This window comes from Lottia gigantea (assembly GCF_000327385.1).
Source record: "Lottia gigantea unplaced genomic scaffold LOTGIsca_117, whole genome shotgun sequence".
NCBI lineage: Eukaryota > Metazoa > Mollusca > Gastropoda > Lottiidae > Lottia > Lottia gigantea.
Genome location: NW_008707167.1, coordinates 595,844 through 615,409, shown reverse-complemented (window position 1 = coordinate 615,409; position 19,566 = coordinate 595,844). Strand labels below are relative to the sequence as shown.

General features: G+C 31.6%; 1 protein-coding gene across 1 annotated transcript in view; it reads left to right on the top strand.

Annotated features, from left to right (window-relative positions):
• Nucleotides 1-596: 596 nt before the first annotated feature.
• LOTGIDRAFT_137613 (hypothetical protein) overlaps nucleotides 597-19,566 on the top strand; it is a gene marked incomplete at both ends in the record, with an annotated part of 21,596 nt that continues 2,626 nt past the window's right edge. The window contains 34 exons of the mRNA XM_009047825.1: nucleotides 597-727; nucleotides 936-1,021; nucleotides 1,579-1,709; nucleotides 2,067-2,179; nucleotides 2,437-2,611; nucleotides 2,990-3,092; nucleotides 4,425-4,500; nucleotides 5,086-5,186; nucleotides 5,486-5,585; nucleotides 6,053-6,113; nucleotides 6,628-6,783; nucleotides 7,382-7,471; nucleotides 8,135-8,254; nucleotides 8,611-8,696; nucleotides 9,146-9,281; nucleotides 9,552-9,686; nucleotides 10,438-10,602; nucleotides 11,452-11,575; nucleotides 12,130-12,243; nucleotides 12,621-12,739; nucleotides 13,305-13,508; nucleotides 13,884-14,015; nucleotides 14,521-14,651; nucleotides 15,063-15,158; nucleotides 15,476-15,578; nucleotides 15,907-15,986; nucleotides 16,268-16,509; nucleotides 16,895-17,001; nucleotides 17,194-17,279; nucleotides 17,607-17,691; nucleotides 18,152-18,234; nucleotides 18,572-18,670; nucleotides 19,053-19,137; nucleotides 19,383-19,492. Of these exons, the coding sequence (XP_009046073.1) occupies nucleotides 597-727; nucleotides 936-1,021; nucleotides 1,579-1,709; nucleotides 2,067-2,179; nucleotides 2,437-2,611; nucleotides 2,990-3,092; nucleotides 4,425-4,500; nucleotides 5,086-5,186; nucleotides 5,486-5,585; nucleotides 6,053-6,113; nucleotides 6,628-6,783; nucleotides 7,382-7,471; nucleotides 8,135-8,254; nucleotides 8,611-8,696; nucleotides 9,146-9,281; nucleotides 9,552-9,686; nucleotides 10,438-10,602; nucleotides 11,452-11,575; nucleotides 12,130-12,243; nucleotides 12,621-12,739; nucleotides 13,305-13,508; nucleotides 13,884-14,015; nucleotides 14,521-14,651; nucleotides 15,063-15,158; nucleotides 15,476-15,578; nucleotides 15,907-15,986; nucleotides 16,268-16,509; nucleotides 16,895-17,001; nucleotides 17,194-17,279; nucleotides 17,607-17,691; nucleotides 18,152-18,234; nucleotides 18,572-18,670; nucleotides 19,053-19,137; nucleotides 19,383-19,492 (3,965 nt within the window). The remainder of the gene's footprint in view (nucleotides 728-935; nucleotides 1,022-1,578; nucleotides 1,710-2,066; nucleotides 2,180-2,436; nucleotides 2,612-2,989; nucleotides 3,093-4,424; nucleotides 4,501-5,085; nucleotides 5,187-5,485; nucleotides 5,586-6,052; nucleotides 6,114-6,627; nucleotides 6,784-7,381; nucleotides 7,472-8,134; nucleotides 8,255-8,610; nucleotides 8,697-9,145; nucleotides 9,282-9,551; nucleotides 9,687-10,437; nucleotides 10,603-11,451; nucleotides 11,576-12,129; nucleotides 12,244-12,620; nucleotides 12,740-13,304; nucleotides 13,509-13,883; nucleotides 14,016-14,520; nucleotides 14,652-15,062; nucleotides 15,159-15,475; nucleotides 15,579-15,906; nucleotides 15,987-16,267; nucleotides 16,510-16,894; nucleotides 17,002-17,193; nucleotides 17,280-17,606; nucleotides 17,692-18,151; nucleotides 18,235-18,571; nucleotides 18,671-19,052; nucleotides 19,138-19,382; nucleotides 19,493-19,566) is intronic.

Below are 19,566 nucleotides of genomic sequence, written 5' to 3'. Positions count from 1 at the left end.
TCAATTCATTATATCACGTGACTTCATTCGTTGGACTACATTCTAGCAGACGACACTTGGAATTCCGATTACCGCTTGGGATTATATAAGGAAATTCGGCAGATAAAAAATGATGACATTTGGCAATAAGTGAAATTCGTCATTTTGTATTTGTCAAAGTATACATTAATACATTTTACCTTGCTTGAAACTACTGGTTTCATTCTACTAACTGATATTGTGCACACAACCCATGTTTATCAAAACAAGCTAATGTGGAGGTCACGCAAGATCGCTCATGTAAATTATTAAACATTTCTGGAAATCCACGAAAAGTAGGTTTCCACGAAATTATTTTACTTGACTGTATAACATAAAAATGGGTACCGGTAATAAAGAAGTTTTCTAATATTTTTTTATGTGTATCAGGTACATCTAACACTTAGTTTAAGTGGAATTGCAGGAACTGCAGACATCTGACTGAAAATTGGAATGGTACAAATTGATGCTATCAGTATCCCTGATACACATAAAATTTTTTATAATACCTCTTTACAATCCCTTTATTAGTAAGCTTATTGACTTGTCTGTTATATTTGCAGGCTGGAATTAAAATGATGGTATTAAAATTACTGACCAGTATATTGATAGTAATACATACTATAGTTTATGTGGAAGGGAAAGCCAAGTCTGTCAATGTAGCTCTTGATGCTAAATGGAGATCAACTCCATTATTATTAGAAGCCAGGTAAGTTCGCTGACAATTTTACTGAATATTACTTTTGTTGTATTCTCTACTCACAATAAACCTGTTACATTACATACTGGTTTTAACTTTATTTAATTCAGCTTCCTTCACACATTTCAAAACCATGCTGTTTCCAAAGAAAAAATCAGTTGATTTATTATTGATTATTAACTGGAAATAACTTAACCTGGAAACTTGTATTTTTCAGTGAATTCCTAGCAAAAGAATCTCCAGACTATTTTTGGCGATTTCTTCAAGATGTAACAAATCTGGACCCCAAACAAATTTCAAAAGGTTTGTAAATCATTCAATTTATTTACATCTTACAGCAATAAAATTCCCGGATTCATTCAATGCTGTTTATGTTCACTGTAGATCAATTGATTATAGATACTGTCAAACTTGTATTTATAGACACTTGTGTTCAGCACCACCTTCCAATGAACAGAAACCCCCACCCCATCCTTCAATCAGCAGCCAATTATGACCTATCCTAACATGTTGAAATGATAAGTTTAATACTTTTCATAATTCCTCAATGACTTTCAAAATCCCCCAATGGCCTTCAAAATTCCCCAATTGCCTTCAAAGTTTTCCAATGGCCTTCAAAGTTTCCAATTTCCTTCAAAGTTTTCCAATGACCCTCGAAGTTTTCCAATAGCCTTCGAAGTTTTCCAATGGCCTTCAAAGTTTCCAATTTCCTTCAAAGTTTTCCAAAGACCTTCAGAATTTGTATAGAAACTCTTAACTTTTTTAAAATATAAAAAGATATGTATTATTTGAGACACAAAAAACACAAGAAATAAATCAATATGTATGGAAATTATTAAACTGTTTATTTCTGATTTTAGAATCCAATCAGTCACTATATAACTCAATACAGAAATTTGCTGGACGACATCTATCACCATTACAACTTAATTTATTAAAATTATCTCTGTCATTACGAGCGTTTTCACCAAAAGTTCAAGTTTATCAACAGGTAAGAGTAGAGATCCTGAGTTCTGCAGGACGAAATAAATGAAGTTATAGATTCATTATAATAGGGAATTGATAACCAGTTAGACAGGATTATCTGTTGCTGTTGTTCCATTTTTGAATCTTGCATATAGCCAGTGGTGTTTGCCGGCCTCGTAAGACTTGTGGTACAAAAAGGGGGCTGATATATCCATTAGGGGGACAGCTGACAAATATTTTGGGCAAAATAAAATATAGTGGGTGTACAATCAAGGATGCAATTTTTTTCTTCGTGCCCCTATAGTACTGCCATCAAGAAAAAAACCTTTTAGACGTTACAAATTTGATTTTGAAATTTTTTTATTTTATGATTTATCTGTAGTTAGGGAATGAAGCCGTGTCCAGTAAGAAATGTTCAACATTTGTCAATGTCCAGAGTGAAGAAACTTGTGATGTTGATAAAATTGTTGATTTAATTAAATCTGCAGGAGACAGGTAGATATTTTACAATTTATACTCTATATGTTCATCGGTGTAATTAGAATTACACCAAACTTTCTTTCCGTTTTTTTTTTATTAGCTTTTATTTTTAATATAGCCACTTCACTTAGGGTCTAAAGACTGGACTCATAAACATTCGTCAATATAACCTATTGACCTCTGAACACAATTTTAATTTGACTTTGAATAGATTAATTTGTAATTGTTCTGATTGTGAAAATATCAATATAAGTTAAAATTCTATTTCCCAGGTCTCCACCAGTAGTTTATAGTTTTGATCACAGTTACCCAGGCCCTCAACAACATAAGATAAAAGTGATATTATATGGTGAACTGGGTACTCAAGACTTCAAACAATTCTACAGTAAAATATTAAATTTGATTGTAGACGAACCGATTCATTTTATAGTTCGACATTTTGTACAGGTAAGTCAAAGAATCAGGACGTTTTTTTACCATTCTGATATTTTACTGCTAGTATAACTGGAGAGTACTGCTATTATAAAAGGAATACTACCTCTTGGAATGGACATAAAATCTCAAGAGTGTATTCTCATAGATATTTCATCAGTTGGACTTATCAGGTGCCATGACTTAAGAATAGAATCTCTATATAAGACGATATATCTATTAAACTGAAAAATTGTTGAACGTCAAGTGGTTGTAGAGTCCCAAATTTATTTCCTAAAAGTTTTTCAAAAATTAGTTTAATTTCATTTTGGGTTAAGATGATCAGTTAAGAGCTCTATGTGTGGTTCTTGTGTCATCTCCCAACTCTATGATAATGTGATATTATGTTTCCAGACACCAGCCAATGTAAATGTAAGATTATCAGGATATGGGGTAGAATTAGCTATCAAAAGTACAGAATATAAAGCTAAAGATGATACCAAAGTTGAAGGTATGAGTTCAATTATGTAAATAAAAGTGGCAGATCTCATTCTATCAGATCAAAATATCTATGGCATTAATTGTTCACTGTTGCTTATTTTATCTCCATATGCTGTGAGTTCCTATCTCGACCAGTGTGTGGAAGTCTGATGGCCTTGAATAAGTCTTCTTCATTCATAATATCACTTAAACCAGTAGTTTTCACAGATCTCATCCTTAATAATATCAGATCAATATACTGAGTAAATTAGACTATTTTATGGATAGATACTCTGGTATATTTATTACTTCGTTTCAATGTGGTTTTTCACACCATCATCAGGAATATAATAGTTGTCTTATTTATCTATATCTTGTGCCATTGAAAGATTATAATATACTGAATGATTTTGAAATTAAAGCCAACAGCACTCACGGTGACACGAGTGAGTCATCATCCAATCAGAACCATTCTACTTTATCACATCGAATATAATGATACATGACATATTTTCCTCTTCTCGTGTGCCCTCAGTCGTTGGTGACAACACTCTAGATAACAACAAAACATTCATGTGTCCTCTTTTTTTTTTGAAATATTTTGATACTGAAATGATGTCTTCCATGTCAAAATTTATGTTTGTTTTTTTATTATAGTCAAGAATAAACAGAGTAAGTTTCAGTAGGGAAAGATTTTTAAGATTATATTCCTGGGAAAATCCAAGGCTCTTTCTTAGCCCCTGTAGATGATATTTCCCTGTTTTTTGAATAGAGTTTTCTTTTAAAATGTCCCATTCATTTCATTATCCATGTCCTCTAATACCATTGCTTTTGTTTTTTTCTTGATTTATTCCAGAATTTCATTTAGTCATTAAATCATTCTCTTCCATTCGTATACTTTGACTACTTTCTATATTTTTTGTCCTATTTGGAAATCGTTTTGTCTATTTTTCATCCATTTATTCATTATCCAATTTGCAACTAATATTTCAAAAGTACCTTTCAATTTATTCATTCATTGTCTTTCTTTCCAATATTTCATATGGTGTCTCATTTCTTCATCCATTAATTTTTTTCCTCCATTTAACTCTTCATTTATTTATTTCTTCGTTAAAACTTTTTTCATCATATCCTTCAATTTATTCATTCTCCTTTTCACTTATTTTTCTTTTCATTTATGTCACTCCATATTCACCCATCTTACATCATGATATTATATCTTGCATTCATTCATTTATTCACTCATTTGTCCTTCCACCATCATTCATTTCAATTAATGCATCGATAGATGTTTTTATTCATTCATTCATTTACTTATCTATTTTATTTATTCCTCTTATGATATATTTCTCCCCTCTGTCTATTCCAGGAGAATCTGATAATGGCAGTAAAGATCAGGATATAGAGGGAGAAGAAGTTCAGGGTTTTATTTTCTCAAAACTGAGGTAATTGATAATTTGATTTAATTGTGTTTTGGATTTTGGGTTTCGTTTTCATTTTCGGATCGATAGCACTTGGTATTTTTTATTGTGCATAATGACAAACACAATATCATATCAAATATTTTTATTAAGCCATCAATGTCACATTTCATTTAAAAAAAAGAGGATAAAGAGTATATTCTAATTATGAAAACTACATTTATATGGGAAAGAAAGAAAGAAAGAAACAACTGTATTTTATAACTTAAGTCCATAAAGGATCCTCTCTACCAGCTAGTCCTTGCTCAAGCATATCCCTGGATTATACCTGCCCATTTACAGCTGGTTGACTGGAATTTGAGACAAGATTATAAATGAAAATCATGAAGAAATCACATGTTTGAGTGTTAGGGGATGAAAGCCGACTCCCGGCCAACTCTCCGAATTACTGGCTCAAGCATCAGGCATTTATCATACCTTAAGGATTCGAACCACCTAATTTTTTAAGGAAAGGTAAAGAAACGTTTAAGTTGTGTTTATATGTAACACTCCAACTGAGATTGAAATTTTGAGACTATAATTTTAATTTATCTGTGTTATTATTTTTAGAGAGCGTCATCCTGAATTGAAGGAAAATTTACGAGAATTCAGACATCATTTAATAGATTCAGAAACTGAGTTAGCTCCCCTTAAAGTTTGGCAGTTACAAGGTATGTTTGTGTATGGATCTTTAGCGTCAGTATTCAAGCAATTGGTCTGCAGCATTTTGATTTTTACACAGCATCTCATAGTAATGATATACTTGGAAAAAGTAGGCACTGTCATTTGTTGGTTGCCACCAGCTAGATGATTGAGTGCTTAAGTCATCTTGCTTATATGGCATAAACAATTTTCAGTGTTTTCATTAACCAAAACGTTAAATAGTAGGACGTAAAACTCTTTTTCATTTCATTTCTGAAGTCAGCTCTCTAATTTATTATTTTACTCATGAACTCTTGTTTCATTCCAGATTTAAGTTTGCAGGCTGCTGAGAGAATTCTGTCTTCTGATAATAAAGAAAGTTTAAGTGTTTTAACTGATATCAGTCAGAACTTTCCAACTCAGGCCAGGTACGTCATTCTCCTTTCTTAATAATATTGTCAATTTGAATTATTCATAATAGTTTTCCAGCCATCTTTCTTTCATAAAAAATATTATAAATATATAAAGTTATAAGTGATGTTAAATATTTATGATAGATTTCCATTTATCTAATCAACACATCTGACTTGTGTTTTGGGTATAAACTTTTCATCAGGGCAGAAATGAGCTCAATTTTCAATATACGAACTTGATACAAACTTATAATATTGAACAAGTTTCCAGTTATCTTTTTTTTTTATAGTTTGCTAGCCATTTAATTATCAAGTGTTTATCTCATGTGTTCTGTAAATATAATCCTCATCCTTGGACTGCATGTTTAAAAAAGGTGTTCACTTACTACATCAGAACCAATTTTGGAAATTCAAGAAGAAAAAATTGTAAAAAATGTTAATCAAATGTTTATAAATGTCATTATATTTGACTTGATTTGTAGATCTCTAGTAGGAACCAGTGTTAGTTCAGAATTAAAAAAAGAAATCTCTAAAAATCAAGAGGTAAGTAAAAGGAGCTTTATTTATTTGTTTTAGTATTGGTTTGTTTTAAGTTGCAATATCCCTTTTAACACTAGCAGTAGCTATACAGACCACCATTCCGTTTCCGTTTTTTATTTACTTTTGTTTTAGATTTGGCCACTTCAGTTAGGGTCTAAAGACAACCCTCTTAAACATTCGTCAATATAACCTTTTGACCTTACCCTGCTTTAACCAATCAAATTTCTGCTCTCGGATCCTTTTTGGATCAACACCTTCCCCTCTTATCAGTGATGCAGGGTTGAGGGACAAAGACAGAGACAAAGACAGGCATCTAGTTGTATAGAAGAGACAGTAAGCAGAGGCCCAGTGTGCTACAGGCTGTGCCATTAGAGATCTCTTAACAGCTTGAAAATCAACAGATATGTCCAGGCCAAATTTACGCTATTGCATACAACTACGTGTATCTGTTTCAATAAGCCCTATGAGATTGGAAAAGTTGGACGTAGAATTCCATTCATTTTATTTTGTATTTCAGGTATTTGAGAGACATCATTCATTAGGGGTTGGTGAATCAGCCCTGTATTTAAATGGTTTAACTATAGATTTAGATGTATTTGATATTTTTACTGTATTAGATACTATGAACTCTGAAGCTAAGTTAATAGAAGGTCTTCACTCTCTAGGATTTAAGGTAAATAATGTAGAATTATAACAAATGACATGATATCATATATAGAATTTATTGTATTATATAAGATATATACATATATGGACCTAAGTTATAAAATAAAGTTCTTTCTTTCTTTCTTTCCCATATAAATGTAGTTTTCATAATTAGAATATACTCTTTATCCTCTTTTTTTAATTATTGGAGAGGTAGATGAGGGAGTTTTAATTTGAAAAATGATATGAAAAGCTGAATTTAAGCTATTTTATAATGCAAATATACAGTAGTAACTTCAGTCAAGATAACACACTATTTGAATACAAATAGCATATACTGCACCATCCTGATTTTCTCTCGTAATAACTCTGATTCCTGTTATTCCAAAAACGTATGACTGTAACTTTAACAGAATATATTTAACTGGTATATTTGTAAGGAATTGGAAAGTTGTTTTCTTTCCTTTCTATTTGTATCAGAAAGAAGTTTAACCCAGTAACATTTACGGTAGATTTCTTGCAAGGTTTTAGTGGTTCTAATGATTTGAAAAGAAAAATGACCAGATTACTATCTCATTATAAATTGTTTGTAATCAGTGCTGTAATAATGTTTATGTTTATTACAGGGAGATAATTTAGATAAATTACTACATATTGATTTAAAGAGTGGTGATGATACACGATACGCTATAGATATACGACATTCAGCTGTTCAGGTAGGCTGGTACTCTTTTAATACTCTTTACTAGTTACTGTTTATTGATTGATTGATTCTAAATTCAAACCAGTTTCTCTTGATATACGACATTCAGGTAGGCTGGTACTCTTTAAATACTCTTTAAACCTAGATACTGTTTATTGATTGATTGATTCTAAATTCAAACCAGTTTCTCTTAATATACGACATTCAGCTGTTCAGGTAGGCTGGTACTGTTTTAATACTCTTTACTAGTTATTGTTTATTGATTGATTGATTCTAAATTCAAACCAGTTTCTCTTAATATACGAAACTGTTCAGGTAGACTGGTACTCTTTTAACTCAAAACATGGCCTCCCTCTTTCTTATACATCACAATATTTAAACAATTTTCCCCTTTCATCACTAGAAGCTACTCTACCAGCCATATACGTGATATGATACCAAAGCAGCTGGTATAGAGGCCATTACCAAGTGATGTCACATAACGTTAACATCATACACTTTCAGTTATATTACTTGTAGTTCAGGGTGTATGGTGTTATGTTTAATTTACTCTCAGTGTCCAGGGTTATGAAACATGTTTTTAATACAGAAAAGTAGGATGTTGAACTCCATTTTCATCTAGAAAATTTCGTATGTTAAAGAGTTAAAGAGAACTTATTATATTTATATATTACAGTATTTAAATGATTTAGAAAATGATAGAGGATATCAAGGTTGGCCTAATAGTATACAAGATATTTTACGTCCAACTTTCCCTGGTATGTTACGTCATGTTGCTAAAAATATCTTTCATTTGGTAAGTATAGTACATTATTATTTTATTTTATAACTATCTTGAGAGCTCATAAATGCATTTCTATAGAAATTTGGTATTTATGTGAAGAAAAAAAAGATAGAAACAACTATATTTTAAAAGGATAATAACTTAGGTTCACACAGGATCCTTTCAACCAGCTGGTCTTTGATCTTTCCCTGATTATCCATATCCATTTACAGCTTGGTCAGTGGAATTATGAGAATGCATGCTTATTCAAGGTTACCAGACTTTCAGACTGAGATTAGAACTCACGACCATAATGTTTAAAGAAAATGACCCACGTAATTGCCACCTGCGGGAAATTCTCTGGTCTAATAAAGTGTTGATATTTTCAGGTTTTTGTGGTAAACCCTGTAGAAGATAAAAGTAAAGATTTATTAAAAATGGCTGAAGCTTTTTCTGTTCATAAAGCACCTATTAGGTTTGTTTTTATACTTTTATTCTTCTGTTGCACCTATTTTTAGTAAACTTCTGTTCTATTTTAACTGATAGCCCGGGCTTGTTTTATCCGTGATGATACCTACAGAATTTTCAACTTGGTTTCCCACTGTCTGTTAAGCAGGTCAGAGGGGCTAACATGGAAAAAGCGTATAGTCATTCAGATGGGACAATATACCGAGGCCATGTGTGCTACAGGCTGTGTATATTGAAGATCCCTTGACAGTTGGAAATTGTAAAAGAGCAGGCTAATGCCGCTGCGAAATTTCCCTAATTGCACACTGCATTGTGTAAGGTGTTGCCGCCTTCATGAGCCCAGTTAGATCTAGAAGAGTAGGATGTAAAATTCCATTTATTTCATTTTTGCCTAATTAGTACAGCTGATTGTAAAAAGTTGATTGCTTGTGTATACATATTTGGTATTAATTTCAGAATTGGTATAATATTTGTGACCAATCAAGATGAGAAAGCCACACCGAAAACAGATGCTAGTATGGCGATGGCACGAGCGTTTAATTTTATAAAACTAGACCAGAATCCTTCTAAAGCTCTCTCTTTCATTACTGATGTAAGTATTTTAGGACCTATATAATCTTTCATTATTGAGCACTATATGTCTGGATAATTGAAACATGGAGAAAGAGTAGGATTTATCAATGTTCTGTTAAAATTTCCCTCATTGCAGACCCCAAAGCATTGTCTGTTTTCACTAGCTGTATGAGGAATATATATATCATGATCTTTCCACGCTATTGGCTTTTTAACTTTGTCACTATTTATTTCATTTCCTGTCATTTTCTAATAAGAAAAATAAATTTTGTTTATGTCTATGTTTCAGGTTTATGAGAAAGCATCAACAGCAGATGAACTAACAAGTGACTTGATAATCAAAGAATTTCAGTCTCAATTTCCTGGTGAGGATAATGACATAGTGTTTGGAGAGGACCAGGATGATTATGATGATATTAGAAAGGTTAGTACTAGAGAGGGTGGGGTCTATAAGGGGAGGAGCTAGACATAATGACATGGTGTTTGGTGAGGACCAGGATGATTATGATGATGTTAGAAAGGTTAGAATTAGAGTGGGTGGGGTCTATAAGGGGAGGAGCTAGACATAATGACATGGTGTTTGGTGAGGACCAGGATGATTATGATGATTTTAGAAAGGTTAGTATTAGAGTGGGTGGGGTCTATAAGGGGAGGAGCTAGACATAATGACATGGTGTTTGGAGAAGACCAGGATGATTATGATGAACTTACAAAGATTAGAGATGTGGGACCCGGTCCAATTGTTCGAATGGGATTAAAAATTGAAGATCTGTGTGCTACAGGTTGTACTTGCTAATGAAACCCATGTTTTTTTATAAAAAGTAGACTAATACTTCTGTCTTGTATAAGTTTCTCTCATTGTATTCTGCATTTGATTTTTGCTTCATTAGACAAATCAGGAGCAGAAATGGAGATGGTAAAAGTTGAATTTAGGAATATCCTGTACAAGTTGCAATGTTATGAGGCCATTTTACTGTTATATGTGAAATTGTTTCATTTCTTCCGGATCGCTTTAGATTTTATTTTGATATTTGAGAACTGTTCCATGAGGCAGGATAATGCTGCTTTTCTTACAAAATTTTCCTCATTGCACACTGCATGATGTTACCTATCTACATTATCCCTATCATGTGCAGCAAAATATGATGTAAAATTCCATTTCTCTGTTTTTACAGGCAGGATTAGATTTTATCTCACGATCTGGGTTGTCAGATTTTCCCCAAGTTTTAATGAATGGAGTGCCGTTTAAAAAACAGTTTTTATCAACTGATACGTTTGAAGAGGGAGTTGTTACAGAAATTATGACAGCTACACCAACTATACAGAAAGCTGTTTATAATGTAAGATCTCTTTATTCTTGTTATGATTCCTACAGCTGACTAGCTGAAACTGAGCTCCATCAGCTGTTAAAGTTGATATTTAGATGACTATACAGATAGGTGAAATTGAGCTCTTTCAGCTGGTAAAGTTAATATTTAGATGACTATACAGATAGGTGAAATTGAGCTCTATCAGCTGGTAAAGTTGATATTTAGATGACTATACAGATAGGTGAAATTGAGCTCTATCAGTTGGTAAAGTAAATATTAAGATGACTATACAGATAGGTGAAATTGAGCTCTTTCAGCTGGTAAAGTTAATATTAAGATGACTATACAGATAGGTGAAATTGAGCTCTATCAGTTGGTAAAGTAAATATTAAGATGACTATACAGATAGCTGAAATTGAGCTCTTTCAGCTGGTAAAGTAAATATTAAATGACTATGAGCTCTTTCATCTGGTAAAGTTAATATTAAATGACTATGAGCTCTTTCAGCTGGTAAAGTTAATATTAAATGACTATAAGCTCTTTCGGCTGGTAAAGTTAATATTGAATGACTATGAGCTCTTTCAGCTGGTAAAGTTAATATTAAATGACTATAAGCTCTTTCGGCTGGTAAAGTTAATATTGAATGACTATGAGCTCTTTCAGCTGGTAAAGTTAATATTAAATGACTATAAGCTCTTTCGGCTGGTAAAGTTAATATTGAATGACTATGAGCTCTTTCAACTGGTAAAGTTAATATTGAATGACTATGAGCTCTTTCAGCTGGTAAATTTGATACTGGCTCTATACAGCACAGATAGCTTATAGTCTTTGAACTGATTAGCTAAATGTTAATTATGTTGCCATCTCTTATCATTCCAGGGTGAACTAACAGATCGTGAAAACGTGTTAGATTGGTTGATGAGTAAAGATAATGTTTTACCCAGGTTGAACTCCAGAATTTTATCTCCAGAATTTAAAACTCTTGATTTAACAGAAAATGTTGGTAAGATACTCATTCTGTAGAAAGAAAGAAACTATATTTTACAAGGATAATAACTTAGGTACACAGTTAAGGACCCTTTTTACAAGCTGGTTCTTAGCTTAACCTCATGCTAATTACAACTGGGTAGACGAGTGAAGATGACTTATTCAGGGTGGTCATACTTTCACACGCTTACCAAGATAAGAACTCACAACCACCATTAGCTGGACGTAATCAAGCAAATGACATCTTGTAAAGAAAGCTGCACTGAAGCATGAAAATATTGTGTTCTGATATATATAATGTTATATTTGATATTTATAATGTTATATTTGATATTTGTAATGTTATATTTGATATATAATGTTATATTTGATATTAATAATGTTATATTTGATATTTATAATGTTATATTTGATATTTATAATGTTATAATGATATTTATAATGTTATATTTGATATTTATAATGTTATATTTGATATATATAATGTTATATTTGATATATATAATGTTATATTTGATATATAATGTTATATTTGATATTTGTAATGTTATATTTGCTATTTTGTGTTAGATTCGAGTATATTTGAAGATGTATCAACGTTTAGTAGAATGACAGTAAAAGATATGGTAGCTATAGTTAGTGATAGAATGAAATATATTACTAAAAAAGGTAGGTTTATCAAATGTATATATCTTGTACTGTTTCTCCTTGTCAGTGATGTAGGTCAGAGTGTTTGACATGGAGAAAGTGTATAGTAGTTGTGATGAAACTAAGGCCCTCATTCGAAATATTTCAACGCTTCATCAGATGTCTGTGGTTCCTGTAATTTTAGAAATGCTGTACAGTATATGATGTCAAAATAAAGCTGCTATTAGTATCTCGGGGCCAGTGATCAATACATCATTTAACACTTAGTTTAAGTAGAATAAAACTACAAAAAGCACAGAAATCTGAAGGAATATTTGAATGGTGCCAATAGAAGCAATTAATGGCCTCAATGCAGATAAAAAGCATTGTAAGATTAAAGTAATATTTTTATATATTGATAGCTGTATAATTAGTTGAATTAATTATTATTATTATAGATGAATCATCAATCCGGGCTGTAACATTGTGGTTAGTGTGTGATGTAGAGACTCCACAAGGCAGAGAAATATTCTATAATGCTATAAAAGAATTGGTAAGTTCTGCTTACTCTTCTAGACACCTGATATCACTTTTCATTATGAAATACTTACTTATAATTGATATACCTCCTCATGTGAAAAGTTCATTAGCTGCTACCAATGTTTTGTCAATATGTTGTTTTGGATTTTGGGTTTCATTTTGCTGTTAGTACTTGGTTTATTTATAGACAACATTGATTCTAAATTTTTCCAGGCATTATATTTACAGTAGTGCTACCACAATATATCTGAATTAATACATCATAATATGATATTGTATTGATGCTTGAAATACTAGGCAATAGGCATACTAGAAAAACATATATACATACACAAATAAACCAAGTATTAAGGATCAGAACCGCAGAATGAAACCCGAAATCCAAACAATATATTGGCAAATTATTAGTAGCAGTTAATGAACTTTTCACAAAAGGAAAAATATATATACATTTAACTTGATATCATTGAAAAAAGAAGAAATCTAAAATTGAAGTTCTGTTTATCATTATAATATTCTGGTTTTCAACTTCAACATTTCTACTTCTTCATTTTTTCTTTACTTTTTGTTTATTTTAGAAACATTCTAATGAAATCCGCCTAGGTTTAGTCTTCAATCCAGCCTCACTGACAGAAGATCACATTATAAGTCGTGCGATATACGTTGCCTACAATACACTCGGTAATAACCACGCTAAGAGTTTTATTACCAAACTAGTGAAAGAAGAAAACGTAGCAGAATTAAAAGCTGGAACTAAAACTTTGAAAGATCTAGAAGTACATGTAAGTAAAATGTTTTATAGTTTTAGAAGGTAAAATTGAATCTATGATACGTAGAGGTTTGATTTCAATGATTCAACATTTTTTTAAGATTACAAATTTGACGTCTGTCAAAAGATTTTTGAATAAATGATGGTCCTAGGAAAGATTTGTACTTGACAATAAGTTTTAAAAACAGATAGTCTTAGGACTTAACCCTTAGTTTTAGTGTAACAGCAGGAACCACAGACATCTGATTAAAAATTGGAATGGTATATATCAATGATATCGTTGTCCCCTATACATATATAAAGTTTAGAAAACTTCATTACATTCCCTTTAATCTATATATCTCAATGTTATATAATCTGGTTATTTTTTACTTGTGTTTTTATTTAGGGAATGGATATGAATAAATTTATGACAGATTTCAACAAACAAAATAAAGATTTTCTGAAATCCTATAAATCTTTTGTTGTAAAAGTTTTAAATTTTGAAGAAAATGATCGTGGAGTTATAGCCAATGGAAGGGTAAGATTTTATTTTATTTATTCAGCAATGAATGATAGACTAATGATAGTTCGGTTGAAGTTAAACATCAGGCCATGTATAATCGAAAGATCTTAACACTAGGATATCCTAGAATCAATGTTAGAAGATAAGAACCTAGGATATCCTAGTATCAATGTTAGAAGATATGAACCTAGGATATAATAGTATCAATGTTAGAAGATAAGAACCTAGGACATCCTAGAATCAATGTTAGAAGATAAGAACCTAGGATATCCTAGAATCAATGTTAGAAGATAAGAACCTAGGATATCCTAGAATCAATGTTAGAAGATAAGATAAGATATATTTGACACATTGCCTTTTTTTAAATGTTTGATTTTTTATCTCAGAAGATGTTTATATTCTCACTTCTCCATATCGCATGTGATTCTCTAGATTCACTAATTTTTGTGATTTTAGAAATAAGACTTCAGAAAGTTTTGATACTACTTCTGGTATTAGATTAGATTTTCTCTATTTGTAGATTGTAGGTCCACTTGGGAACGATGAGATGTTTACTCCAGAAGATTTTAATCTGTTAGAGAAATTTACATTACAACAAGCAGCAGCGAAGATAAGAGAACAGATAAAAACTATGGACCTAGACTCCAAACAGTTAGTTATAGTTTTATTATAGTAATATTCTGTAAATGATGATCTAAAAAATATCATCTCTGTCTTATTCTATATAGATTTAATATCTTGATCTATTGATAGCTAAAGTCTAGACAAATAAAACCAAACGATGTAACCTGTGTTTAACTGAAAAGCTTTCCATCATTAATGCCCCCTTAAGAAAACTTCTTTAAACAAATGTTACGAACTCGTCTGGAAGTGTAGACATGAAAATATATTCTACTTGTCGAACTTCAGTAGGGACGCCTGCTTGAAATAGGTCAGTTGTCTGAAGATCCCATAGCGTGAAATTCTGAGTAACAACATATTTTTTTAGGCTCTGTTTTAATATTTATATTTATGTTAAATATAGAACTACAATGTTGACGTAACTGTTTGGTTTAATTTCAGAGGCAATGAGTTGGTATTAAAAACGTGTTCTTTACTAACGGGACAGCCACAAATTGAAAGTAGAAAGAAAGTTCAGTTTCACTCAGATAAACACAGGTAAGTTGACAAGGATATATATAAAGCAACGAAAATCATCTGAGAATATTTAATACTATATATAAATACATCTTTCATAGCGAACCTGGTAAATTTATTTTTATAAACTACACACCACATCTACATCAATATTTGTAACATTTTGATATTGATGTTTGTTATTGAAATGAGTTACTCTTAGTATTGACCACAATATTTTATGTATCTATAACAGTAAATTTCATTTTAGATTATATGATTTGTGTAGATTGTGAAAATTACGTCCAGTATATTTCAGTTTAAAGACATTTAACTGTTTTTATCTACTTGATTTATAGTGTATTAAAGTTATCAGCTGATGAAAGTTCTCCAGCGTTTATTCTTGAAGCTATTGTAGATCCTGTGTCTAGGGAGGCTCAAAAACTCGGTCCTATATTGATGGTAGGTGTTTTATATTGTTTCTGGTTGTGAATCTTATTTTACTAACTTATTAATTAACACATTTAATGAGTTTGATGTTATCCTATAATTGTTGACAGGACTGAGGTGGCTCAGTGAGTTAGACACTTGCTCGCTAACCTGAAGGTCGAATAAGTCAAGATAATACCTTCAGATTTTTCAACCCAGTTTCTCCCTGTCAGTGATGCAGCTGGAGATAAGGAGTTTAGTAGAGGAGTATCTAGAGACACTGACTTCACCCTGTTATTTACAGTGATAATGGAAAGCTGTAATGGCTGGTTTTATTTTTGTCATTGTCTATTTATTTCAGGTGTTAAGAGAAATATTTAACGTAGAAATCAGAGTGTTTATGAATTGTCGCGATAAATTATCAGAGATGCCACTGACAAGGTGAGGATTCTACCATCACAAATATTTCTATTACGTCAAAGTTCAGTTGAAAGAGATATATATATTTTAGAAAGTTTCTAACCATAAAACAAGAATCAGCTGAAAGCCTTAAATCATCCTTACAAGACCAAAAAGTAAATATATAAGAATATTAGAAATACTAAAACAGAAGCTAAAAACAAGAGTTTCATGCTATGAGTTCCATATTATTATACAATTGACTTTAAATCCTACATTGTAACCAATATACCAACGATCTATTCTTTGTGTTTTTATTCCAGTTTTTACCGTTATGTATTAGAACCTGACGTCCAGTTTTTATCCAATGGTAGTTTAGCATCCGGACCAGAGGCCAGATTTACCAGTCTTCCTCAGAAATCATTATTAACGCTAAATATGAACCCACCTGAAAGTTGGTTGGTAGAAGCTGTACGTTCTGTGTATGATTTAGATAATATTTTATTAGAAGAAGTTGAGACAGGTGTTTCTGCTGATTTTGAACTGGAATATCTTTTATTGGAAGGTAGGTGAGAATTCTAGAGAAACTCAACCTGTAATTTCTTGTCAAAAAAATCTGCGTCTATTCCATCCTCTGATAGATATTGTGTTTTTAAGTTATGGTTGAGGGGGTAGATAATCACCAGGACCAAGTTTTCTGACCCTACAATAAACACCTGGCTGTGATAAAACAGAAAACTGTATCTACAGAGTAAAGGATAAATTGATGCAGTAAATATTTGGTTTCCAGTATAAAGCGTGTCTGAGTTTCTGGAGATTAGGTGACTTATTTAAACCAACCCGACTTTACCAGCAGATTTATTTTAGGATGATTTTACATACAGTATTACTGTAGGTGTTAGAATTCTACTGATATAACAATACCATACTCTATGTTTATATCTCTATAGGACATTGTCATGATAGTAATACCATGCAGCCTCCTCGTGGTCTACAGTTTATACTCGGTACCGATACACAACCTGCTATAGTAGATACTATCGTCATGGCCAATCTCGTAAGTATCCTTTAATATTCAATCTCCAGGGGCTTTAGGGTGTCCCTTGATTTGTGCCTTCTAAACGTTCAGGAATCAACTGAAAAAACAACACAAAGTTCAGAACGTTTTAATTTTAATTCTACTTGGATCTTTGTGTTTGTCAAGAAAAGTCTTAAAGAAGTTTGTTTATATATGTTGTTTATTATCTAGGGTTATTTCCAACTGAAGGCTAACCCTGGGGTATGGAATCTAAAATTACGAGAGGGAAGGTCACGAGAAATATACGACATACAGAGGTTAGTTGATAATAATGATAATATTCTTCTTGGACTAAAAAACCTCTAGTGATATCATCTCATTGTTTTGAATTTAAATATCGTAAAAAATATCAGTGTGTTTTATCTTAGACATAAATTTGGCCAGGCCGGTTCAGGAGGAACTTCTCAGAAATTTCTATTCAGAGTGTTATTGACAACCGGCTTCCTTGTCACAAAAAAAACGATAAAATTTTGTCACTATTGTATAGTATTTCTCAATGTAAAATTCCAAAATGCTAAATTTTTTATTGTATCAATTTCTGAAAAATGGAGCTGAGATGTTTATTTACTTTCTGTTTTATTCAGTCATGAAAATACAGATTCACCAGACAACTCTAAAGATATAATCACAGCCATTCAAGATTTTAAAAGTAAAATTATTAGAGTCAAGGTAATGACATCTTTGTTTTTTATATTTTAATCTAACTTTCAACCTCAGTTTCCTTCTGTAAGCTAACACAGAGTCAAATTATTATCTTCTTTAGAGTGAGTTAATTGATATTCTGAGGTGCAAACTCAACTTTTAAGAAAGACGATGCCAAACACCCTTTTTCTTCAAGATTATTCAAAATAGAACTTTATTCTTTTAATTCAATAATTGGAAACCGAATGTTTATTGAAGAATGTTCATTTTCCGTACAAATTATGATTTTTGTATACAAATGTCAATTTTCAATAACAAATGTTAAATTAAGCTGCAAAGTAAGAGATAAGAATTAAGAATTTATAAATAGCAATGAAGAAAATTGAATAAAAAGCCATTCCTTCTTCCATACATCTTGACAGAAAATAATATTTTTAGATATTTCATTAGCCGAAGACATATTCATGATGTTAATATTTAATTACAGGTTGCTAAGAAAGCAGATAAACAGAACGAACAGTTACTTGTAGATGATGATAAACAGAGTGGATTATGGGATACATTATCCAGGTACGTGTGATATTTACCACATACTTAGATACTTAGATTAACCGTGTTAATAACTGATGGTAGATAAAATTAAACAGATGGGTTTGACAATAAACAAAGGACCCTTGTGCACATTCAAGATGCCTTGATTGGTGGAAATCAGAAAGAGTAGGCAAAACATTTTTCATTGCATATTGGCGTTGTGCATCAACATTAGCCCAACCTGGTGTAGAAAAGTAGAACAACATTTCTGATTATTTTTCACTGATTTGAAATGATTCTAATGATTTACAGCTCTAGCATGCTGGTATATAAACGTCAAGGAGATAGTTTCGAATACGATCTTTCAATTTTTCAGCTCTCTAAGTGGTGGAGGTACGAATGGTGAAGACGAGTCTGATAAAACGTTGAATATATTTTCAGTGGCGTCTGGACATTTATATGAACGATTTCTCAGGTAATGGGGTTATCTATTACTATTAATCTTACTACTGATATTATACCAGATCTGATCTGAGATAAACATTATTGAAAATAGTTCAGGTATATCAGCACAGTTGTTTTCTAGCTCTCTTGTTGGATTAATAGTTTCATTTCAATACAAGATTAAATCAATCTTTTACAGAATTATCTTCAGCATGGACAATCTGTCAGTTAAACAACGTAGGTTACATCATTGGGTTTTATTGTCCCTGGCAATAGAAAGTCTTTCTGCTAAACACAGATTACGTTGTTTGGTTTTATTTGAGTAGGCTGTAGCTCTGCTATCACGCGTATTATTTTATAGTCATTATTATCATATTGTATTAATGTTCAATGAGATTATTATATTATTTTAGAATTATGATGTTAAGTGTATATAAGAATACTAAATCTAAAGTTAAATTCTGGTTTATTAAAAATTTCCTATCACCATCATTTAAGGTAAGATTGTTCTATTTTGTTGATATCAGATCACTGTTGTTTTCAATTGTATATACCAGATGATATTGATTGTCCACTGAAATTATTTGATCAAGATTTCCTTGAATTATAGAAGCTATAATTGTGCCCATTAGTTTAAAAAAGGCTGGAAGTCCTAGTTTTTATCCTTTAACGTAACAGTCAGTCTTATTTCAACCACCTGCAGACACAGTGAGTAAGGATAGTTTGTAATTTTTTTGTTATAGGATTTTATACCCCACATGGCTAAAGAATATAATTTTGAATATGAACTGGTCCAATATAAATGGCCGAGGTGGTTAAATCAACAAAAAGAAAAACAAAGAATTATTTGGGGGTAAGTTTTAGTTTTTTTTTAGTATTTTATGTGAAATAGAGCTCGAATGCTTAGTAATTTACATTTTGGTAGAG